Source organism: Quercus lobata, chromosome 2 (genome assembly GCF_001633185.2).
Source record: "Quercus lobata isolate SW786 chromosome 2, ValleyOak3.0 Primary Assembly, whole genome shotgun sequence".
NCBI classification, from domain to species: Eukaryota; Viridiplantae; Streptophyta; class Magnoliopsida; order Fagales; family Fagaceae; genus Quercus; species Quercus lobata.
Window position 1 is genome coordinate 74372977 of NC_044905.1, and position 26145 is coordinate 74399121.

Here is a 26145-nt window from a genome sequence, read left to right on the forward strand (position 1 = left end):
CTGGCACAGACTTATCTATTACGGCGGTTTGTAAAAACGCTGATAGGACGATTTTTTTGTAGTGTTAGGTAAGTTTTCACAAGGCTTATGGGGTAAATCCTCAAGCATAAGGATTAACTAAGACAAAATCAAAAGTTGAGAATAATTATCCCTTGAAAGCTAGGGTCCTTGGTTCACTTTCAATTAATTTTCACGTTTAAAATAATAACCATCCTTGAAAGTTGAAACAAACTTCTTGTAGATATAATTTCAAAAGGTAATTTACAAATAAACGTGAACCAATTAAGGATCTACAGATAAATGTCGGGATGAAGTTTTCAATAATACATTCTCCAAACAGAAGGTTTGTCGCCGACAACAAATCATAAAAGACAAAAGAACGTAATCCCTTCGGCATATCACCCATCTGCAACCTTATCTAAACTAGATAACAAACAAGTGGACTTACTGCTTTATATCCTAACTGATATTTTACTTCAATAGAAGGGTAGGCAAAGACTCTTCTATGCAAGCCTACAAAACTTCATACAACTTTGGGGCCTAAAGAAAACTTAATACAACTCCGATGACCATACTTTTGTACCCAGAGATACTTGTAGCAATATTTCTATGCTTCCTTTTTCTTTGTCATTTGAGATGGAACAAAAGCCGAACCATTACAAACTGGCCTGTTGTCGGAATGCTCCCAGGCCTTCTTCAAAATGCATCCAATGTGCACGAGTATGTTACCTGGCTCCTAAAACAAAATGGGGGCACTTTCAAGTTTAAGGGTCCTTGGTCCACTAACATGACCTTCATGGTCACGAGTGATCACATGAACATCCACCACATGTTCAGCAAAAACTTTTCTAACTACACAAAAGGGCAGAAGTTCCAGGAAATTTTTGATGTTCTGGGAGATGGGATTTTCAATTCTGATTCTGACTCGTGGACATATCAAAGGAAGCTACTTCACACAGTGTTAAAGGACAACAAGTTTAAGTTGTTCTTTGAGCAATTTGTCAAGGGAAAAGTGGAAAAGAGCCTCATTCCTGTTCTTGATCATGTCTCAAGTTTTGGAATTGAGGTGGATTTACAAGACATTTTTCAACGGTTCACATTTGATACTGCTTGCTTAGTGGTTTTGGGTTTTGATCCAAACTGTCTCTCCATTGAATTCCCAGATGTTTCCCATGCAAAAGCGTTTGATCAATTAGAGGAATGTTTGTTATACCGACACATTGTGCCAGAAAGCTGCTGGAAGCTACAAAGATGGCTTCAAATCGGAATTGAGAAGAAGTTAAGCAGTGCTTGGAAAATTTTTGATCAATTTCTATACAGATGCATCTCATCCAGGCAAGAAGAACTAAGCCAAAGTAAAGCCCCAAAGACCGAGGAAGAAAATTTTGACCTGTTGACAGCTTTAGGGGAACAAGTAGAAGAAATTGGTGGTATTATAAAATCCGACAAGTTTCTAAGGGACACAGCATTTAATCTCATGGTAGCCGGGAGAGATACCATAAGTGCAGGCCTCACTTGGCTTTTTTGGATTGTTGCAACACACCCACATGTGGAAGCAAAAATTCTAGAAGAGATCAAGGAGCATTTGTTGGACAACGGAAAGTGGAAGGATTTTAACATAGCTGAAATAAGTAAGCTAGTTTATCTCCATGGAGTGATATGCGAATCCTTACGCCTTTATCCACCTGTACCTTTCGAGCACAAATGTTCAGTTCAATTTGATATTCTTCCTAGTGGTCACTCTATCAGGCCAAATACAACAATGTTATGCTCTTTATACTCAATGGGAAGGATGGAGAGCATATGGGGTCAAGATTATATGGACTTCAAGCCAGAGAGATGGATTTCAGAGCGTGGAAGAATATTGCATACACCATCTTTCAAGTTCATAGCATTTAATGCAGGACCAAGGACTTGTATAGGTAAGGATATAGCTTTCATTCAAATGAAAATAATTGCAAGCGCCATCATTTGGAATTACCATGTTCATGTGGTTGAAGGTCATCCTGTTTCACCGAGTATTTCCATTCTGCTTCATATGAAACATGGTTTGAAGGTAAGGATCAGAAAGAGAAATGTTTGACGAAGAAATTTCAGTACCAGCTAAAGTTGTAGTGTTGACAAGTTGTTTTTCAATAAAAATCTTTATGTGGGTAAATCATCACTCATACCCTTCAAATCATCTTCCACTATTTATAGTCCTTATTAGAAGTCATTTCTTGTTTAATGTGATTGGCATCCACGCATTGTTCATTCTCATATGCTTGCTCTTCATACTTACTGTGAGTAATGGCAGAGCCAGGAATTTCCGTTGGGGGAAGGGAATTAATTCACATTCTTCCGGCCCCCAAGTTTCAATGTGCATGACTGCATGACTTCACCACTGATTGGCTATTTTGATTGATTGGTTTATGCATATCTATGTTTTATATTTGTGAATATACATGCAAGTTATAATTTGTGTGAGTATTATTAAAAGTAGTAAAAGCAAAGAGAATTTTAAGGAATAAAACATTATGATCTTTTTTTTTTTGTTGGCTTTATAAGTGTTGATCGGAAAAGTGAGAGCAAAAAATGACACATGACTAGAGTCTGCTAGAGCGAAGGTTTGAGCTCACTAGAGCCGAACCTTCTTCAGTGAGGTTTGAGCTCACTTAAGTGGAGGTCTCTCAAGTAGAAAAAATAAAAATAAAAATTGTATGTGCCGGTCTTATGAAACCCATGTCTCACTGACATGTGAGTCCCACCCAAGCGAGACAATTGCAAAAACAGTGTTTTTAACAAAATTTTACCAAAAAAAAGGAAAACTGCCGATAAAATCCAAGGTAACAATCTAGAGGGCTTACATAAACAAAAGTAGTCTTTCCAGTGTACCTTTTCAATGGAAAACTCTTCATTATGTATTGATATTGTTTCATATGCATTAAATGGAATAATAGTTACATTTTTGGGTGCTTTCTAAAGCACAAATAGTTTATGTGAGTGAGACACACCATAAAGAGAAATTCAGTAGATTCCTTCAAGATGGCTACTTGTAGGATCCGGGTTTAGTTATATCTTGCAGTTGATTTTTTTTGGAACCCTATAGCAAACTCAAATTGAGTGGGGTCAATATCATATCATCTTAAAGACTGAATTTATTCGTACCTCTAAGCCTACTTCAAGTTTATGTTTTCCATTGAATTTCCCCTGAAATTCCCCAATAATGTGTGGGTTGTTTTAATAGGTATGATTGATGAGTAAATCCAATAATTCCACAAAGTTCATCACAGTGGTCTAACCATCATTTTTTCATTATGTTTCAAGGAATTTATGCAGCTCACAATTTATATTTATTTGGGAGACAACTACTCACAGAAATTTCTTCATCAAACATTTCTCTTGCTCAGCCTCACCTTCAAACCATGTTTCATATGTAGTACAACAGAGATACGTGGTGAAATAGGATGACCTTCAACCACATGAATATGGTAATTCCAAATGATAGCGGTTGTAATCATTTTCATTTGCGTGAAACTTATATCCTTACCTAAACAAGTCCTTGCTCCTGCGTTAAATGCTATGAACTTGAAAGAGGGTACATGCACTATTCCTCCTTGCTCCGAAATCCATCTCTCTGGCTTGAACTCCAGGCAATCTTCACCCCATATGCTCTCCATCCTCCCCATTGAGTATAAAGAGTATATCAATCTCATATTTGAACGGATATGGTGGCCACTGGGAAGAATGTCAGCTTGAACTGCACATTTATGATCGAAAGGTATGGGCGGAAAAAGGCGCAAGGACTCACATATGGCTCCGTGGAGATAAACTAGCTTACTTAGCTCATCTATGCCTAAAACCCTCCACACCTCGTCCAACAAATGGGCTTTAATCTCTTCTAGAATTTTAGCTTCCACGGATGGGTGTGTTGCAACAAGCCATAAAATCCAAGTGAGTCCTGCACTGATGGTGTCTCTCCCTGCCGCAATGAGATTAAATGCAGTGTCCCTTAGAAACTTGTTGGATGATGCAATACCATTCATTTCTCTTTCTTGTTGCTCTATGGCTGTCAATAAGTCAAATTCTGCTTCCTCCATCTTCAGGGCTCTCCCTCGGCTAAGTTTTTCTTGCTTGGATGAGATGCATCCGTATACAAATTGATCAAAAGTCTTCCAAGCACTACTAAGCTTCTTCTCTCTTCCGATTTGAACCCATCTCTGAAACTTCCAACATTTTTTTGGCAGAATGTGTCGGTACAACAGACTTTCCTCCATTTGATCAAACGCTTTTGCGTGTGCAACTTCTGGGAATTCAATGGTGAGGCAATTTGAATCGAAACCCAAAACCATTAAGCAAACATTATCGAAGGTGAACCGTTGAAAAACGTCTTGTAAATCCACCTCAATTCCCAGACTTGAGACGTGATCAAGAACAGGGATGAGGCCCTTTTCCACCTTTCCCGTGACAACTTTCTCTAAGAACAACATAAACTTGCTGTGCTTTATCAATGACTGAATCAGCTTCCTCTGATATCTCCACGTTTCAGAATCAGTACTAAAAATACCATCCCCCATAGGCTCAAAAATCTCTCGGAAAGTCTGCCCTTTGTCATAGTTAGAAAAGTTTTTGCACAAAATGTGTTGAATGTTCATGGGGTCACTGGTGAGTATAGCGTCCATGCGAGCTAACCAAGGGCCCTTAAACTCGAAAGTGCCCCCATAATGTTTTAGAAGGCTCGTTGCGTAGTCATGCACATGTGACACGTTGAAAAAAAGGTCTGGGAACATTCCCAAGATAGGCCAGTTTGTGATGGGTGAGGTTTTGTTCCATCTCCAATGGCAAAGAAAAAGGAAGCATAGAAATGATAATATTGCCACAACCATCTCAGGGTACAAAAGTGTGACCATTGCCGTTGTATGATGCCTTTTGCTTTTGCAAAGTATCCCCAAGAATAAGTTTGATGGGTTTTATAGGTGTTCCTACGTCCAATCGCACAACTAATTTCACAATATGTTGAATTGTGAGAATGTGATTAATGATAGGCACTTTCTATCAACTACTCATTATATGAACCAATCACTTCACAGTCATAAAAATTAATATGTTACGCAATTGGGTGTGACAATGGATCCCATATTTCTGTAATCAATGTAAAACCTCAGTCATTTGGGATTTTAATAATAAAATGGGAGCATTTTTGTAAAATCCTCTCTTAGATTTTGTAACTTGTGGTCTAATTTTTTGAGAATTTTATAGATACTTCTTTTACACTTTCACCTAAGTTTCAGTTTAGTCTTATGAATTATTTTAATTTGAATGATAGAGTTATTGGATTTTTTTATTGTTTTTTTCTATAAGATTTAAAATTTATGGTGTATCGGTGTTATAATAATTATATTTTATCATAGGTCAAAGGTCAAAATATCAATAAGTTTCTTTGTTGTTTAGGCATGACTTTAAATCCAAATCCTTTGTATATTTTGATAGCTAGGGATAAGGGAATTTAAACCAATTAAGTTACAAAGTTCTTAAGATTCTAAGTCTTTTATTAGATGACAAGATACTTTATTCAAGAAGCTTTGTTTGAAAAAAAAAAAAAAAACAACAAAACAAAACAAGAAAGAAAGAAGTTGGAAACGTGGATTGCATTTCCGGAGAAGCTGGCGCTGGTAGAACTTGTGTCAGGAAGGTAACGTGGATTGAAATACTGTGGATGGCCAACTTCTTGTATTTTTAGAGCACCACCAGAAAAGAAAACAAACCCAAAAAAAAAAAAAAAAAAAAATCTCAAATATCCTAACGGAGCAAAAATAAGAAGATTGCAAGAGCATTCACATCAGTCCGTGTATAATAGAAAAATATGTAAAATTTACATAATTTTGCCTTAAAATAACCAACATCAGTATATGTATAATTGTGTAAATTTACAAGTTTGCTATAATAACCGTTTAAATTTATGCTGACACTATTCATTTTGCATGGATGGTAGTTGTTATGTGTGAAAAAAGAGAAATAATTTAAAAAAAATACCAAGAAAATTAATATTTTAATGAAATGTAGGGTAAAATAGGTAATTTGATGTGGAATTTTTTTTAAAGTGAGTATGTAAAATAGAAAAAATTGGTTCTTTTACTAAAATGGACAAGAAAAAAATTTTGCACAAGCTGATGCAAATTTTAGTGTGAACAAGGTCACAATTTAGTGTGAGTATAATATTATATTTTTATAACTATACAAAAAAAATTTATTAAAAAAAATTATTACTATTTAAAATCTAATATATCTCATATTTATTGTCTCTCTTTCTTTTCCTTGAAAAAATTTATCAATGTTTGGCTAAAAGTGATTGCTCAGATGATGAAGTTGTAGGCAAGAAGGATCTCCAAACAACCTACAATGAATTGTTGGAAGATCGTGCATACATCAAGATTGATGCAAGGGGAGTGATATCTTTGGTTTTAGGAAAAACAATATAGCTTTTTATTATAAAAACATTTTGAAAATCCATGAACTAACATAGTGTTAATGTAACGATACAATCGGAATCTTGACATAGTTGCGTACAAACACGTTTTGAATTTATTCCTAACTATCATAAGTGTGAAAGTTGTTGTGTGATTGTGTGTAATAATTGAATGATGAGCAGAAGTATGAAAAAGAAAGCGAACACAAAGATTTATGTGGTTCAAGCTAACGGCAGCCTATGTCCACAGTAAGAAAACCCTTGATGGTTATATATATTATATTAAGCATTTGTGTTACAATAAACTCAATGTACGGTTTATATACTAGAAAATACTTGACTAACCTTAGGTTAATCATAGACTAACTTAAAGTTAATATGCTTGTTCTACAAGTACATGGACCTACAATTGGTATAAGCTATTTAGGCCATAATATGTCTAACAATAAAATCTCATAATTAAATACTATATGATAATGTGGTCCATTTGTTGATGATGGTTAAACCCAACCCTCAAAAGCCTCAGTTTTAGGATCATAAGTATTGTAACCCGTTCAAGATGACATGTTCCTAACCGAATCTAATTAACCCATCCTGTATGCTAGGTCTGCCAAAAACCTAGAGAAGAACTCCAATTAAAATATATATATATATATATATATTAATGGAAACACCTTAATTTCTCTTTGAAGCCAAGTATGTTATTTAGTGGACAACGTGCTTAGTTTTTTTAATCGTGAGTTAGCACTAATTAAAGTTGTTAACATAATTGCAGCCATAGTTTCATCATCCATAGGCAATACCCCGCGTAAAGTTTGACCAAACTTTAGTTTGTTTGTCTTTTTGGTGGAATTTTTGTTAAGTTTGAATCTACAAATATAAAAATCTGATCATAAACTCGGTGTTGCTGTGTCGACCAAAAAAAAAATTTTTACTTGATAAATTGTAAACAGGTTTGGAATTATAAATTCTAAACTTCTTACTATTTTTATTTTCTCTTTTTTTGGTTCAATGTGGACTTCACAATTACGCTAAACAACATCAACCAGGGTCTCAACCCCTGAAATAAAATGAAACTGAAAGAGTTTTCCAGAGAGAATGCATAAATCACCAGAATAGTTCATGCTATGATTCATGACTAAACTTCATACTTTATGCTGGGTAAAAATAAAAAAGTACAATATTATAATCATTAATTTTCAATAAAAATGTAAAATATTGCTTTATGCTATAATCATAAATTTTAGAAAGTTTTTATATAAATAAACTGAATGAGACCCTTTCAATGGTTTTGTTCATTTTCAAGATGTTAGATGTACAATATTATAATCATAAATTTCAACAAACTTTGAAGGAAATAAAATAATCATTTGAATAACAATCAGATATTGGATCATAATAATAATAAAGTGTGAGACTCCAACTTTTCCTAACGAAAGCAAATGAAGAAAAAGAAAATTGTGGAGCATTCAAATCATGCACCTACTACCAACATGAATGATCATGAAAATTTGGGAAGCATTTTCGTAAAGACAATGCCGCAGTATAGCGGCGAAAGCAAAGCAGAGGGATTCCTTTTTAAAGGGTCCCATCATTATTATTTTCTTTTTAAACTATAGTTTTTTTTTTTTTTTTTGACCAAAAGAACAAGTGAATATAAAGGATGTCCCATGACATTATTGATGAATTAATTTTTACTACAAAATATTCTGTGCTGTTTGTCAAGTCCTACACTTTGAAAAATGAAAAATGAGATATTCCATGCTTTTAGTTTTTTATACACAATTGTCAGCTTTGGATCACGAGTTTTAGCCCAAAGTCATGCTATTCGGCAGAGCCCACATTCTCTACCACGTTACTGTGGATATCACTGTTATTGGATGCTTTTTCTGTAATATGCGTCCTATGTCCTTGCTTGGGCTTGAATCTTCTCTACTGTAATCTTTATATGTACCAAAAATTGGGATTATTAATTTATATTAACCCATATAAATTTCACATAGATACCCATAAAATGAAGGATTAAGATCCTTCTAGTATAAAGATTACAAGAGTAAAACTTTTTTTCACAACTACTAACGTAGAATGTTGATGTTGTAACTGGTACAAAATAAAAAATGATATTAGTAATGGATCTATGTAAAAGTAACATTGTTTCAATCAGTACTTACCACCTTAGCATATAGTGAGAAAGATTGCAAAAATTTAGAAAATGTTAAAATTACTACTAATCTTACTATAATATATTTATAAATTGACATGAGAATAGATGTGATTGGTATCACTTCACTGTATCCTTAGTATTTACTATTAATTGCATGTGGCATACTTATATAAAAATTGATCAATTAGATGTCAAAGTTAAGCCCTTAGTAGAAGATAGGAAGGTATATTTATTAGGAATTTAGGAGAGGAGATGTGACTGAAGTAAATGTTACTAAGAAAATATCTTTCAAAATCCCTTTCATGTTAAAATCATACCTTGAAAAGGAAGTTTAAAAATCAATGTTCAATGTTACTGCCAATATGGTTTATTATATTAACTTGGTGATCTTATAAAAGTTATATGGGTGACTAGGATCTAGCAAGATATTTATCTATACATTAGGGGAAAACAATTTATAAATCATAATTGATCCATTATATCTTCTCTGCTAATGTGGAAAAATATATATGTATATGACACAAGTTAAAAAAAGAAGCTAACCGTTTCATCTTTCAAGGGTTTGAAATGTCATACACAATAATTTCTACACACTGTCCAGTGTTGAAAGGCTAAGCACTAAGAGAATTCAGTGAATCGTAAAAAATAAAAAATAAAAATAAATAAATAAATGTGTTACTCCTTGAAACTCTTGAAAACACCCATTAGAGCAGTCAACTAATTGATGCTCTAATCACAACTACTAATGGCTTTGGTTTCTTTTTCAGTGATTGCCCAATATGAACTCCAAAAGAAAAAAAGAAATGTGAACTTCATTAGCGATGATACATGTAACACATGCCTATTAATGTATAGTGTATTAGTGTATTAGTGTAGTGATCACATACTTATTTTGACTATCCATAAAAACAAATCACATAAGTATGGGTCGTAATAATAAACAATTCACCGCCTGTGGTGGTTGCTATACTCCTTGCTGATAAGGAGACTTCCTATTGTAATAGACTTGTTCCTGCTTAGTTGGTTTTAATGTTATCTTGTCTTACCAAAAAAAATAATAATAATAAACAATTAAGTCCACGAGGATCCAAAAATTAAAAAACTGCCATAAAACTGAAAAACAAAATCCCAAGAAAATCCCAAAATAAAAAATATTCCTAAAGTTTAAGGCGCTTGCTTCTATAAAAGGAGAGCAAAAGATTCATTCTTAGGAATCGTTATTGTATTTCCAAATCAGACATTCACAAAAAAGCTGACCAAAGAATAGGTAAGTTGCTTCAGACTGAAACAATGGATTTTGTAACCAACAAAAGCCAAAGATTACATCTTGAAGCAACCAATCCCGATACCAACATCATCAACATTAGTACCACTGCCTAAAAGAGTAGTTAGAGAAGGCTCACAGAGAGAGACACAGAGAGATTGGCTTTCATGGAAGAAATGGTGGTAGGAAACCTTTTTAATGGTGAGAGAGATGCACAGATTCAAGCGGCTAGAGAACTCAGTAAACTCAGTAGTAAGCAGAGGCACAAGTTGGCTGAAAGAGGTGTCATGTCACCTTTAATTGTGATGCTTCACTCACAAGATTATGAGGCCATTGAAGCTGCTCTGTTTGCTCTGCTCAGCCTTGCCTTTGGCAGTGAACGGTTAGTCTATTCATCCTCAATATCTCAAAACTAAATGCATAGATATAATTCAAATTCATTTGTCATTAATTATTTAGTTTGTTTACAATCTGGGGTGGCTCTGAACTTTCATCATTGTAACAAATAGAAAAGAAATTAATGGTACTAATACACAATGTACCTTCTATTTCAAGTAGTGTGTGGCAAAATTTTGGTACAGAAAGTTTTACTTTTTATACACCCGTGCTCTTTGCTTGATTAGTGGGACTATGGAATAAGTTCTTGTAATGGTGTGTGCCATTCAGTAGTGGCCCCCAATTACAATGATGATTCTGCACCAACATTTATGTATAAAACACATTGAGAAATTATTTTTCTTGAGTTTTACGAAAGTATTCTATAAAGTTTTTCAATAGTACACTTGAAATTCTGAAATGAAATTATATTAATTTTACAGAAACAAGATCCGCATTGTGAAATCTGGGGCTATACCAGTTTTGCTGAACCTCCTTCAATGCCAAAACGAAGCACTGATTGAGCTCACTTTAGCAGCTATGTTGATCCTCTCTTCCTGCACAGCAAACAAGCTAAAAATCGCGTCTTCTGGCACCATACAACACTTGGTAGAGTTTCTCAATGGAGATTATAGTGGTGATAACAGCATGAATAGCATTAGCATGCAAGCCAAGCTTGACAGCATAGCGACTCTCCACAATCTCTCAACTTGTCAACAGATTATTCCATCAATTGCCTCTTCTGGTTTACTATATTCCTTGCTTCAGTTAATCCACAACTCGGAAAAGTCATCTGAATTGGTTGAAAAGACAATAGGGCTGCTTGAGAATATTGTTTCCTTCTCAGAGAATGCACTTTGTGAAACTGCTAGCGCAGATGGTGTAATTCACGCATTGGTTGAAACTATTGAGGATGGTTCCCCACAATGCAAAGAGCATGCAGTGGGAATCCTCCTGCTTATATGTCAAAGCAGCAGAGAAAGATATAGAGGATTGATTTTAAGGGAAGGAGTGATGCCAGGGCTACTTCAGTTGAGCGTAGATGGGACAAGGAGGGCTAAAAATGTGTCTAGAGAATTGCTGTTGCTTCTAAGGGATTGCTCAAGATATGGTTCAAGAAACAAACAATCAAAACATGAGCTTGTAGAGCAGATTATGCAAGAAATTGATGCAGGAGATAACATCGAGGGTTCGACACTAAGGCTGGTAGAGGAGATGATTGCAAAGCTTAGTACATGACCTGCCATTGTTTTAAATCAAAAATTATACTGATCTGGGTCCAGGTGATGGGCTCACTCCTTGCAACATTTTGAGAAAGGTGTCTCTCTTTGTATATAGTACTTTTTTGGGATTCTGTTGCTAATTTGGGAGTCTGATCTTTATTGTGACGATTAGAACTCTGATATTTAACATAAAGATATTGACAATCACAAACAGTAGTAGTTTGATTTGACCAGCGTATGATACTGAGAAATTTGTCCTAATTTTGACATTCTTACTTCTTAGGATCCAATCCACCCAAGTTCCTTAGTGTACCCTACTATTCTCAACCAATGCAGCATTCATTCTATCATCCTTGTTCTTTTACTAAAAATATTTCTTAGTACCCCATGTTTCTGCTTCTCATTGCTACAGTAGGGGAACATATGACAATGCATGAATTACAGTAGTGTTGTTAATTGTCTCATTAGTTTGTAGTCAATTTTCAAAATGAAGGGTAAAGATAACAGATTATTTTTTATAAGCAGTAAAGATGACACATTGGGAATAAAGCATTGTTGAGGAAGCAATTTTAGCTCTTCAAAGGAAAGGAAAGGAAAAACAAAACAAAACAAATTTACTTGGGCCTTGACCAATTCTCATGGTGTATGAAATTATTTTGCTTGTACAACCATTAAGATAGAATTTATAATATCGCCGGGCCACATTTGGTTTAAAGTCCATATTTTTACTAGCTCTTACTATTTCCCAATGTAGGTGTAACCCTTTACAAGCCTCCTTAACGTATGCATAAGAGTACCCGTTAACAAAAACTAATTATTTATTACACATAGTATATTAAATCTCTCTTTCAAACAAATGAGAGCCTCATATGGTCACATGTGTGTCTTGCCCATAGGACCCACTCTTATGTGAAAATGAGACATTATACCTAGTGCACATAATAATTTCTCATGGGCCTATATGTTACTTAAGCACATGGGCTTCTCTATCTCAAAATACATATTAAATTTTTTTTTAAGAAAAATACATATTAAATTATAGTTATTAAACTTATATGGTTATATTGGCCCAAATGGTCAGACCAGTGAACCGATGACTGATGAGTATCTAGACCGATTCAAGTTTTTTATTAGAGATCGTTAGTCCTATAAAATGAAGTCAAATTCAATCTGTTCTTTGTAGCTTGTTCAACTCGGACATGTTTTTGGAAACCCTCCGGCTTTTTTCATGTACTTCACGTCACTGTTTGTCTAATTTTTATATTTTTTAGGAATTTTGGCTTTTTGAAAAAAGAAAAATGCTATAAGTATAAGGAAATAAATCACTAAATACAATATATCTTACATAGTATATCTTTATTAATACGAATTTATTTTGAAAAAAAAAATTATAAATTTTCAAAATAGTTTAAATTACTTTCCTTTCAAAATTTTGAAGTAACAATGTATTTAAGCCTTCTCAAAGGTAAATGATTAATGGACTTTTTGTTTTATATAAACAAATAGTGGGGGAGGAGGAGGTAGGGTTCAAACCACATACATGAGAGATTACAAAAGATAACATTACTATTATACTATCCTTTGAATCTCATGAATCCACGTACATGAGAGATGAGACACCACAAAAAATATCATTACCACTATACTATCTCTTGAATCCCATGAATCGACTCATTTGGCACATAAGAAATAGAAAGATTGTTTGTTTTCTAGATGAATTCAAGACTACCTTGTGGACTACTATTGGAACATATTTACGGGCATTTTAAAGAGCATGAGGAATAATTCAAGGTTTCAGACATAATTTCTCCCTCGGTTAATTTGGAATTTCATTATTATCTTTGCATTCCAATTTTTCAAAAAAAAAAAAAAAATCTCTTAGATATGGAACTCCTATAGTATTTTGATTTTAATATTTTTAGATTGGTTAAGATATTTTGAGATTATACCGAATTTTTTTTTTTTTTTAGAAGAAGATTATACCGAATTAAATGTTGTTATTGTTGATTTTGTATATTGTGAATTTGTGATAATATTTAAGGAAAAAATTTATTTTCCATACGAGCCAAATGTCTAAAGATGTCTTTTGGAGCATTTTCAGAAATGGAATCAAGCACAAGAAAATAAATTGCTTCTTGCAAGAATTTTCAGCTGAAAATATTTACCGTTGGAACATTTTTCACATAGAAACAAAAGCAATCTAAGTAAAATTTTCCTATCCCCTATTGGAGCGATTATAAAAACTGTTCTGATTTTATCTTGTTGTAGCACACTTTATATTTTGTAATTTTTTTTTTCCTATTAAATGCATACCGTATTTCACTCAAAAAACTTTATAACTCAGTAGACACTTTCTGGTATTTCCAACCAAAATATCCAACTTTTAAATCTCTCTTCTCTTAACTATCAAATTATTGAAGAAAAAAAAATAATAAATTATTGAAAATATACGCACCTCTTTCATGAAAAATATAAAATATATAATAATAACAATTAAATTAAATAAATGCTGACAGCCCTATTTAGCATTGGATCATATACGTTAACAAACAAACAAAATCATCAAAGGCCTAAACCCAATATATATGGGTCTCTAGGAGGGATGGCCTTGACCATCATGGCCCAATTAAACATATATAATGTTCCTTTTCACTATTTATGGCCCAAGTCACCGCCCAACTAAGAACTAGGCGGCAAAAGCAAAGCCTCTCCACGTTTGGAAATCTCAATAGATTTAAAACACATAAATCCACCTACCGACCCGCCAAACCCAACTCAACCCAACCCAACCTGTCAGGTTGGGTCGGTTTTTAAGGCTTGATGGGTTGAGTTGGGTTACAAAAAATTTTTTATAGCGGGTCGGATTGGGTTTGGGTCATAAAATTACAAACCCGTCAAACCCAACCCGATCCACCCATATTTAATATATATTTAAAATATATTATATATATAATAAAATTTTTTTTCAAATCAGTTGTATGACACTTATATATATTTAAATATATATTATATATTTAATAATTAAAAAAAAAAAAAAAACCAACCAACCAACCAACCAACTGTAGAGCAGCACTTCCTCGGTTCCTCCTACTAATACTAATTTAATATATATATATATAATATATTATATAATTAATAAAATTTTTAAAATAACCAGTTCTTCCTATCTTATATAAAAGTCAATTAGTTCACACAAATCCTAATAAATTATTATTGTTGTTTAGTCATTAGTGTTGTTTGCCTTTAAGGAGTTACATTGATACTAATCTTTAGGTTTTTTAATATATTAATATTTATATTTTTTTTTACTCAATTTAATAATAATAAATAAATAAAATTTGTCAAACCCATAGAGTTCAACCCGACCCATGTGGGTTGGGTTGGGTTGAGTTGGGTTGAATTTTTTTTTACCCACCATGGTGGGTTGGGTTAAAAAATCCCCTCAACTTGACCTAACCCGACTCATGCACCCCTACTGCTTATGTTTGGATTTCTTGCCAAAGTCTATTGCCTTCCATATAATATTATTAATATAAGTGCCACTACGCCTGAATCTCTCTCTCTCTCTCTCTTTAGTCGCCCAAAAAAAAAACACACACACTCTCAATTGGGTTTATTTTGTGAACAAAAATCAATGGATTTTAAAACCAAAAAAACCCAAACTTTACATCTTAAAGCAGCCAATCCCATTGTCCCAATACCAACATCAACATTAGCATCACTTCCTCACAAGAAAACATAGTTAGAGAAGTTGTGAGAGACGCAGAGAGGAAGCTTGCTTTCATGGAGGAAGTGATGGTACAAAATCTTTTTAATGGTGCTAGAGAAGCAATGATTGAAGCGGCTAGAGAACTCAGTAAACTTAGTAGTAAGTAAAGGCACAATTTGGCTGAAAGAGGTGTTATATAACCTTTGATTATGATGCTTCATTCGCAAAATTATGAGGCCATTGAAGCTGCTCTGTTTGCTCTCCTCTGTCTTACTTTTGACAGTGAACGGTTAGTTTATTCATCCACAATAATATCAAATTTCACTTCTTCAGTTCACAAAACTAAATTCTTAAATATAATTCAAATTCATTTTTATTGTGGTCTCTATCTTTCTCGATTTTCATATTAGGGATTTTGGCATTCAATTTGGGGAAGATTCGTTATGAAATGGGTCAACTGCTGGCTCTTCAAATATCTTAATATGTCATAGGTTTTGTCAAAAGTAAAAATAAATTGTAATTTCTTAATAATAAAATGTTGCCACACAATAATTAACAGAGAGATAGGGTTCATTTTTTAAATTTCAAGGGTTAATAACTATCACTGGAAACCTTTTTTTCTTTTCTTTATTTTTTTTTTTTTTTTTGGGAAGAGACTCACTTAAAAAAAATAAAAAATAAAAAAAACACCTCAACTCCATATTTATGGATTCTTGACCATATGTATGTCCCTTTTCATCTTTCTTTTCTTTTTCTTTTTCTTTTTCTTTTTTTTTTTATCAGGATGTCCCTTTTCATCTTTTTTTTTTTTTTTATTACCCTTTTCATCTATTTGTTGTGCAAGTGAAAAGGGGAAAACAAAAATAAATAATAAAATAAAACCAGCCTTTATATGTTCGACCACAACATAAAAAGACCCCACTGTCACTAGTACAACATAGGCGGCAAAAATTCAAAGGATTTCTGATATTACTCCTTACAGCAATCGGAAATTCCAATCAGATTTGAAACCTAAATCCTTCATAGTTTTGGATTTCTTGCCCCAAAAGCCTCAAACTGATATATAATATAAGTGCCATTACCATACATATATCACACCTCCTTTCATTCCAAGAAACACAAACCCTCTTCTATTAACCTTTCTTTCTGCCATTACCGTTCACTTATTGCTCTTCATTCCAAGAAACACAAAACCTCTGTAACCCTTTCTTTCTTTCTTTCTTTATTTCTCAACATAATGAAGGGTCTTCTAACTCTAAGCCTAAAGCCCTGCACTTCAATCACTAAAGCCCTGAAGCCTAGGAGTGTGCTACAAACCAAGAAAACCCAAGAAGGAAAAGATGGCCAAAACAGAGAACTTGCATTGGAAATATTTGAGGCCAAGAAAGAAAATTTCGCAACTGATGAGGTTATTATTTCCTCTGCTTCTGAAAGTACAGGGAAAGAACCTATCTTTTATAATTTTTTACCCATTCCTGAGAATGATCAACTCCAAGTCAGACAAGGAAATGTGTTTGTAACCAAAACCCATCATGAATATGCAGAGGTTTCAACAGAATTGAAGTTGGGTTATGGTTCTTGCATAACTAATAAGAGGAAAGCAAGTGCAAACTTGGCCAATTTCTCTCTGTCATCTACAACTTGTGGAATCAAAAGAATGAGACTTAATAGCCATAAAGTTGAAAAAGGAAAAGGGCCTAATGGTGTCTCATTAGAGTTGAAGCTTGGCCTTGACCCTTGGGTTATCAAGAAGAGGATTCATTTAAGTGATATAGGTCATTTGGCTAGGCTCTTGTTAGCAGCAGATCTGGTGAAGGGGCATATTTTGCCACAATGGAATGCGAGGCGCATTGAAGGCATCAAGAATGGGGTACGAGTTGCTGTTTGGGATTGTGATACCAAGTCTAAACATCAGTTGATCTTCAAACAGTGGCCAAGTAATGGGTGTTATGTCCTCAATGAAAAATGGACTACGGATTTTGTGTGGAGGAGGGGTCTGAAGAAAGGTGATGAGATCAAAGCAATTCAAGATTCAATTTTAGCATTCTCAAGCGGGCTTCAAGCAATTAATCCTCTCTCCACTAGTTTTCTCTTTGCAATTCATCTATGTTATAATAGAATTCTTTGCCAGGTGTCTAATATCTCGGGTGTGGAAGCTTGAGAGGTTGAAACTTTGAAGATAGTTTGTCTTTTTATTTTATTTTTCCCTATGATATTGCTTGTACATCTTGGGGTTATTACAGTTTAGGACAAATGGAGAATGGTGAATTACCTGTTCCATTCTTTTTATTTTTTTATTTTAATTCAATTTCAACTCCTTTGTTCTTATCCTATTGCCTGTTGGTCAACTTTGAAAGCTGTGTGGTAGTGTCTGCTTAATTTCTGAAAAATAGAATTAGCCTAGTGTGAAGCTTTTGTTTAGCTTTGATTGAGTAAACTCCTATTTTTGTTTAAACATACCCTAGATGGTTTGGAATGAAAATTTTAAAAAATGATGGTTTGGTCATTAATTAGTTTTTACATCATGTTATTCCTTATAATTGTAGTCGTCTAAACATTCATTCTATCATCCTTGCTCTTTTACTAAAAATATTTCTTAGTATCCCCATGTTTCTGCTTCTCATTGCTACAGCAGGGGAACATATGACAATGCATGAATTACAGTACAGTTGTTAATCGCCTCATTAGTTTGTAGTCAATTTTCAAAATGAAGGGTAAAGATGACAGATTTTTTTTATAAGCAGTAAAGATGACACATTGAGAATAAAGCATTGTTGAGTAAGCAATTTTAGCTCTTCAAGGGAACGGAAAGGAAAAACAAAACAAAACAAATTTGCTTGGGCTTTGACAGATTCTCATGGTGTATGAAATTATTTTGCTTGTACAACCGTTAAAGATAGAATTGATAATGTAGTCGAGTTACTTTTGGTTTAAAATCCATATTTTTACTAGCTTTTACTATTTTTCAATGTAGGTGTAACCTTTTATAAGCCTCCTTAACGTGTGTACAAGAGTACCCATTAGCAAAAACTAATTATTTATTATACGTAATGTATTACATCTTTTTCTCAAATAGATGAGAGCCTCGCATGGTCACATAAGTGTCTTTGCCCATAGGACCCACCCTCATATGAAAATAAGACATTATACCTAGTGCACATAATAATTTCTCATGGGCCTATGTGTTACTTAAGCACATGTAAAGTGCAAACTGGGTTTCTTTATCTCAAAATACATATTAAATTATTTTTTTGAGAAGAATACATTTTAAAGTATAGTTATTAAACTTATATCGTTATATTGGCCCAAATGGTCAGACCAATGAACCGATGACTGATGAGTATCCAGAGTTCTAGCCCGATTCAAGTTTTTTATTAGAGATCATTAGCCCTATAAAATGAAGTCAAATTCAATTTGTTCTTTGTAGCTTGTTCAACTCGGAGATGTTTTTGGAAATCCTCGGCTTTTTCATGTACTTCACATCACTGTCTATCCAATTTTTTTTTTTTTTTTTGGCATTTTGAATAAAGAAAAATGCTATAAGTATAAGGAAAGAAATCATTGAATACAATATATCTTACGTAGTATATCTTTATTAATACGAATTTATTTTGAAAAAAAATATATATAAATTTTCAAAATGGTTTAAATTACTTTCCTTTCAAAATTTTGAAGTACTAATGTATTTAAGCCTTCTCAAAAGTAAATGATTAATGGACTATTTGTTTAAATTTGGCTTACCTCTCATACTTTTTTAAAAAGAATCTATTTTTGTTTTAATAAGAGACTACTACATCACCCACTAGCTAAATAAAATGTGAAGATTAAAACCTACTATCACTTGTCAGGACATGTCCAATAAAAAAAAGTATCGGAAATAAGCCAAACCCTTTTTATTTTATATAGACAAGTAGTAGGGGAGGAGGTGAGGTTCAAACCACATCCATAAGACATCACAAAAGATACAATTACCATTATACTATCCCTTAAATCTCATGAATCCACATACATGAAAAATGAGACACCACAAAAGATACCATTACCACTATACTATCTCTTGAATCCCATGAATCGACTCATTTGACACATAAGAGATGGACAAATTGTTTGTTTTCTAGATGAATTCAAGGCTACCATGTGGACCGGTGTTGAAACATATTTATGGACCTTTTAAAGAGCATGAGGAATAACTCAAGGTTTCAGACATAATTTCTCCCTCGGGTCATTTGGAATTTCATCATTATCTTTGTTTTCCAATTTTTCAAACAAAATAATCTCTTAGATATGGAACTCCTATAGTTTTCAGCTGAAAATATTTACAGTTGGAACATTTTTCACATGGAAACAAAAGCAATCTAAGTAAATTTTTCCTATCCCCTATTGGAGCGATTAAAAAAAATGTTCTGTTTTTATCTTGTTGTAACACACTCTATATTTTATAATATTTTTTATCTATTAAATACATATCCTATTTCATCAAAAAAAAAAAAAAAAGCTTTATAACTCAATAGACACTTTTTTTTATTTCCAATCAAAATATCCAACTTTCAAATATCTCTTCATTTAACTATCGAATTATTGAAGAAAAAAAAAACTAATGAATTATTGAAAAAATACACACCTCTTTCATGAAAAATATAAAATAAATAATAATAACAATAAAAATAATAAATGCTGACAACCCTATTTAGCATTGGACCATATACTTTACAAACAATCAAAATCATCATAGGCCTAAACCCAATATATATGGGTCTGTAAGAGGGATGGTCTTGACCATCATGGCCCAATTAAACATATATAATGTTCCTTTTCACTATTTATGGCCCAAGTCACCGCCCAACTAAGAACTAGGCGGCAAAAGCAAAACCTCTCGAAGTTCGGAAATCTCAATAGATTTAAAACACATAAATCCTACTTATGTTCGGATTTCTTGCCAAATTCCATTGCCTTGGCTTCCACATAATATAACTTATATTGTATAAGTGCCACTACACTTGAATCTCTATCTCTCTCTCTCTCTTTAGTACCCAAAAAAAAACACAAACACTCTCAATTGGGTTTATTTTGTGAACCAAAAAACAATGGATTTTCAAACCAAAAAAACAGACTTTTCATCTTGAAGCAACCAATCCCATTGTCCCAATACCAACATCAACATTAGCATCACTTCCTCACAAGAAAACATAGTTAGAGAAGTTCTGAGAGACACATAGAGGAAGCTTGCTGTCATGGAGGAAGTGGTGGTACAAAATCTTTTTAATGGTGCTAGAGAAGCAATGATTGAAGCGGCTAGAGAACTCAGTAAACTTAGTAGTAAGCAGAGGCACAATTTGGCTGAAAGAGGTGTTATCTCTCCTTTGATTATGATGCTTCATTCGCAAGATTATGAGGCCATTGAAGCTGCTCTGTTTGCTCTCGTCTACCTTACTTTTGGCAGTGAACGGTTAGTTTCTTTATCCACAATAATATCAAGTTTCACTTCGTAAGTTCTCAAAACTAAATTCTTAGATATAATTCATATTCATTCATCGCTTATCATTGAATTTGTTTGCAATCTGGGTTGTCTTTGAACTTTCATCATTATGACAAATAGAAAAGAAATTCAGGATACTAATCCACAACAAATCTTCTATAGAAAATAATGTGCTGCAAAATTAGTACAAAAACTAAAAAGTTTTACTTTTTCTACCCCCATGCCCTTTGCTGGATTATTCGGACCATGGAATTTGTATTAGTAATACTGTAATAGTTGTTGCTATTCAGTAGTGGCCCCCAATCATAATGATGATTATTTGCTAACATTTATGTATAGAACACATGAGAATTTATTTTTTTTAGTATAGAAGTTAAATGTTCTGTATTTTCCAATAGTTGACTTGGGAATTCTGAATTTTTTTTTTTTTTTACAGAAACAAGATCCGCATTGTGAAATCTGGGGCCATACCAGTCTTGCTGAGCCTCCTTCAATGTCAAAATGAAGCACTGATTGAGCTCACATTAGCAGCAATGTTCATCCTCTCTTCTTGCACAGCAAACAAGCTAGCAATCGCTTCATCTGGGACCATCCAGCACTTAATACAGTTTCTCAATGAAGGTGTTAACAACATGAATAGCATTAGCATGAAAGCCAAGCTCGACGCCATAGCCACACTCCACAATCTCTCAACTTGTGACCAGATTATTCCTTCAATTGCCCCTTCTGGTTTATTATCTTCCATCCTTCAATTAATCTACAACTCGGAAAAGTCATTGGAGTTGGTTGAAAAGATAATGGGGCTACTTCAGCATATCGTTTCCTCATCAGAAAGTGCACTTTGTGAAATTGCTAGCACACATGGTGTCATTTGTGCAATGGTTGAAACTATGGAGGATGGTTCTCCACAATGCAAAGAGCATGCAGTGGGAATCCTCTTGCTTATATGCCAGAGCAATAAAGAAAGATATAGAGGTTTGATTTTAAGGGAAGGAGTGATGCCAGGGCTACTTCAGTTGAGTGTACATGGGACATGGAGGGCGAAAGATATGGCTAGAGAATTGTTGTTGCTTCTGAGGGATTGCTCAAGTTATAGTTTAAGAAATGAACAACCAAAGGTTGAGCTTATAGAGGCAATCATGCAAGAAATTGATGCAAGAGAGAACATGGATATGACAACACTAATAGAGATGATGGAAAAGTGGAATAATGGAAAATATAAGAAGAATAGAAAAGTTGGAGTTAGGAAAAGATTTTTGTTATGATTTTTATTATCCTTCTTGTGTATTTAGTAAGATGGATAGAAAATTATAATGATAAAAATGAATATACATTTATTTCGTTTGGTTGAAAGAAATATTTTTGCTATGATTTTTGTTATCTTTCTTGTATGTTTAGTAAGATGAATTAAAAAGTAGAATAATAAAAATGAATATACATTTATTTTGTTTGGTAGAAAGAAAAAATTAAAGGAAAGAAATAAAAATTTCTATTGATTTATTAAAATAATTATTTTAATATTATTATAATTTATTTGTATATGTTTTTTTTTTTTTTTTATATATGTTGTGAAATTGAGCTTGAAACTATCTAAAAAATTGAGGTTATCTTTATTCAACATTGTTACTTTTGACTATTCACTCTATTAATTGTTTATATCATAAGTAATTTATAAATTAATTTATAATTAATTTTTTAAGAACAAGCATAATTTCAAAAGCATAGATAATAGTTCTAAGTTTCATATTATAATATCAGAAAATTAATTAAAAACTCATCTAAAATTAATATTTTAAAAATAAATAAATAATGAATAATAAGTAGATAAAAGAAAAAGAATCTATTCCTTTGGCTTTATTTGCTTCCAAATGTATAATACTATACGCACGTGCACATGTGAAAAAGATCTACATCCTCAACCTTCATTTTTTATAATTGCCTCTATCTTTCTCAATTCTCATATTAGGGATTTTGGCATTTAATTTGGGGAAGATTCGTTATGAAATAGGTCAATACTATTGGGGCTTCAAATATCTTAATGGGTCATGGGTTTTCTAAATGTAAAATAAATTTAATTTCTTAATAAAAAAATGGTGACATGTTACTATAAAAATGACATGTCATTTCTCCGTTAGTCATATAGAAATTGAAATTCAATAGTGTACATTTTTTAAATTTCAAATATCAATAACACTCACTTAAATTTGAGGAACTAAAAACACTAACTTAGCAATAATGTATTTTGGCCTTCTTTAAATGATTTTTTTCTTCTTCTTCTTTTTTTTTTTTTTACTTCCATTTGTGCTATGCTCCCTAATCCTTAATATATGTCTATTCAACAGCCCCGAGATCTTGACCATATGTGAAGTACCCTTTCATCTATTTGTTGCGCAAGTGAAAAGGGAAAAACAAAAATAAATAATAAAATAAAATAAAACCAGCCGTTATATATTCGACCACAACATAGAAAGACCTCACTGTCACTGGTACAACATAGGCGGCAAAAATTCAAAGGATTTGTGATATTACTCCTCACAGCAATCGAAAATTTCAGTCAGATTTGAAACCTTCATCCAAAATAGTATGGGTTTCTTGCCCCAAAAGGCTCAAACTGATATATAATCTAAGTCCCATTACCATACATATATCACTTCCTTTCATTCCAATAAACACAACCCCTCTTCTGTAAACCTTTCTTTCTGCCATTACCGTTCATTGCTCTTCATTCCAAGAAACACAAACCCTCTGTAACCCTTTCTTTCTTTCTTTATTTCTCAACGTAATGAAGGGTCTTCTAACACTAAGCCCAAGGCCCTGCACTTCAATCACTGAAGCCCTGAAGCCTAGGAGTGTGCTACAAACCAAGAAAACCCAAGAAGGAAAAGATGGCCAAAACAGAGAACTTGCATTGGAAATATTTGAGGCCAAGAAAGAAAATTTCGCAACTGATGAGATTATTATTTCCTCTGCTTCTGAAAGTATAGGGAAAGAACCTATCTTTTATAATTTTTTACCCATTCCTGAGAATGATCAACTCCAAGTCAGTCAAGAAAACATGCTTGTAACCAAAACCCATCATGAATCTGAAGAGGTTTCAACAGAGTTGAAGTTGGGTTATGGTTCTTGCATAGCCAATAAGAGGAAAGCAAGTGAAAACTTGGCCAATTTCTCTCTGTCATCTACAGCTTGTGGAATCAAAAGAATGAGACTTAATAGCCATAAAGTTGAAAAAGGAAAAGGGCCTAATGGTGTGTCATTGGAGTTGAAGCTTGGCCTTGAACCTTGGGTTATCAAGAAGAGGATTCAGTTAAGTGATATAGGTCATTTGGCTAGGCTCTTGTTAGCAGCAGATCTAGTGAAGGGCCATATTTTGACACAATGGGATGCGAGGCACATTGAAGGCATCAAGAACAGGGTACTAGTTGCTGTTTAGGATTGTGATACCAAGTCTGAACATCAATTGACCTTCAAATAGTGGCCAAGTAAAGGGTGTTATGTCCTCAATGAAAAATGGACTATGGATTTTGTGTGGAAGAGGGGTCTGAAGAAAGGTGATGAGATTGGACTTTATTGGGATCAAAGCAATTCAAGATTCAATTTTAGCATTCTCAAGCAGGCTTCAAGCGATTAATCCTCTCTCCACTAGTTTTCTCTTTGCAATTCATCTATGTTATAATAGAATTTTTTGCCAAGTGTCTAATATCTCGGGTGTGGAAGTTTGAAACGTTGAAACTTTTAAGATAGTTTGTCTTTTTATTTTATTTTTCCCTATGATATTGCTTGTACATCTTGGGGGTATTATAGTTTAGGACAAATGGAGAATGGTGAATTACCTGTTCCATTCTTTTTAATTTTTTTATTTTAATTCAATTTTGACTCTTTTGTTCTTATCATGTTGCCTGTTGCTCAACTTTGAAAGCTGTGTGGTAGTGTTTGCTTAATTTCTAAACAATAGAATTAGCCTAGTGTGAAGCTTTTGTTTAGCTTTGATTGAGTAAACTCCTATTTTTATTTAAACATACCCTAGATGGTTTGGAATTAATTTTTTTTCTTTTAAATGGATGGTTGGGGTCATTAATTAGTTTTTACATCGTGTTATTCCTTACAAATGCAGTCAATCTAAATATTTTTCTATCACAGTAACCGAGTTGATGTCCATTGTATCACTTGCTTTGCTTTTCTTATGTACATCTCTCCTTATTTCTCAAATAATCCTTTTCATCATAAGCTTCTTAAAAGAGTGCTGGATTTGAACTGTTATGCAACTTATTTAAGATTCATAGTTTAGACATTATCTACAAAAATGGAGGTTATCTTTATTCAACAGTGTTACTTTTGACCATTCACTCTATTAATTGTTTATATTATAAGTAATTTATAAATTAATTTTTTTAAGAACAAGCATAATTTCAAAAGCATAGATAATAGTTCCAAGTTTCATATTATAATATCAGAAAATTAATTAAAAACTCAACTAAGATTAATATTTTAAAAAAGAATAAATAATGAATAATAAGTAGATAAAAGAAAAAGAATCTATTCCTTTATTTGCTTCCAAATGTATAATACTATACACACGTGCACATGTGGAAAAGATCTACATCCTCAACTTTCATTTTTTATAATTGCCTCTATCTTTCTCAATTCTCATGTTAGGGATTTTGGCATTTAATTTGGGGAAGATTCGTTATGAAATGGATCAATACTATTGGGGCAACAAATATCTTAATAGGTCATGGGTTTTTTAAATGTAAACTAAATTTAATTGCTTAATAAAAAAATGGTGACATGTTACTTTAAAAATGTCATGTCATTTCTCTATTAGTTATATAGAAAATGAAATTCAATAATGTTCATTTTTTAAATTTCAAATATCAATAACGCTCACTTAAATTTGAGGAACTAAAAACATTGACTTAGCAATAATGTATTTTGGCCCTTTTTAAATGATTTTTTTTCTTTTTTTCTTTTTCTTTTTTTTTTTACTTCCATTTGTGCTATCCTCCCAAATCCTTAATATATCATATATGTCTATTCAACAGCCCCGGGGTCTTGACCATATGTGATGTACCCTTTCATCTATTTGTTGCGCAAGTGAAAAGGGAAAAACAAAAATAAATAATAAAACAAAATAAAATAAAACCAGCCATTATATATTCGACCGCAACATAGAAAGACCTCACTGTCACTGGTACAACATAAGCGGCAAAAATTCAAAAGATTTGTGATATTACTCCTCACAGCAATCGGAAATTCCAATCAGATTTGAAACCTTAATCCAACATAGTTTTGGCTTTCTTGCCCCCAAAAGGCTCAAACTGATATATAATACAAGTGCCATTACCATACATATATCACTTCCTTTCATTCCAATAAACACAAACCCTCTTCTGTAAACCTTTCTTTCTGCCATTACCGTTCATTGCTCTTCATTCCAAGAAACACAAACCCTCTGTAACCCTTTCTTTCTTTCTTTATTTCTCAGCATA

The 26145-nt window shown here is 33.1% G+C and overlaps 4 protein-coding genes across 4 annotated transcripts; 3 read left to right on the top strand and 1 right to left on the bottom strand.

The window, feature by feature from the left end:
* The first annotated feature begins 472 nt into the window (after positions 1 to 472).
* Positions 473 to 2257, top strand: LOC115976578 (alkane hydroxylase MAH1-like). The gene has a single exon (XM_031097929.1). It carries the CDS (start codon positions 566 to 568, stop codon positions 2081 to 2083), a length of 1518 nt encoding a protein of 505 aa, XP_030953789.1. The 5' UTR covers positions 473 to 565; the 3' UTR covers positions 2084 to 2257.
* Positions 2258 to 3195: 938 nt separating this feature from the next.
* LOC115976577 (alkane hydroxylase MAH1-like) lies at positions 3196 to 5002 on the bottom strand. The gene has a single exon (XM_031097928.1). The coding sequence runs from the start codon at positions 4887 to 4889 to the stop codon at positions 3369 to 3371; it is 1521 nt and encodes a 506-aa protein (XP_030953788.1). The 5' UTR covers positions 4890 to 5002; the 3' UTR covers positions 3196 to 3368.
* Positions 5003 to 9973: 4971 nt separating this feature from the next.
* Positions 9974 to 11620, top strand: LOC115971013 (U-box domain-containing protein 3-like). The gene is made up of 2 exons (XM_031090680.1): positions 9974 to 10255; positions 10692 to 11620. Exons 1-2 carry the CDS (start codon positions 10041 to 10043, stop codon positions 11485 to 11487), a joined length of 1011 nt encoding a protein of 336 aa, XP_030946540.1. The 5' UTR covers positions 9974 to 10040; the 3' UTR covers positions 11488 to 11620.
* Positions 11621 to 20411: 8791 nt separating this feature from the next.
* Positions 20412 to 21921, top strand: LOC115970512 (U-box domain-containing protein 41-like). The gene is made up of 2 exons (XM_031090142.1): positions 20412 to 20626; positions 21093 to 21921. The coding sequence occupies exons 1-2, from the start codon at positions 20412 to 20414 to the stop codon at positions 21919 to 21921; spliced, it is 1044 nt and encodes a 347-aa protein (XP_030946002.1).
* The last annotated feature ends 4224 nt before the right edge of the window (positions 21922 to 26145 follow it).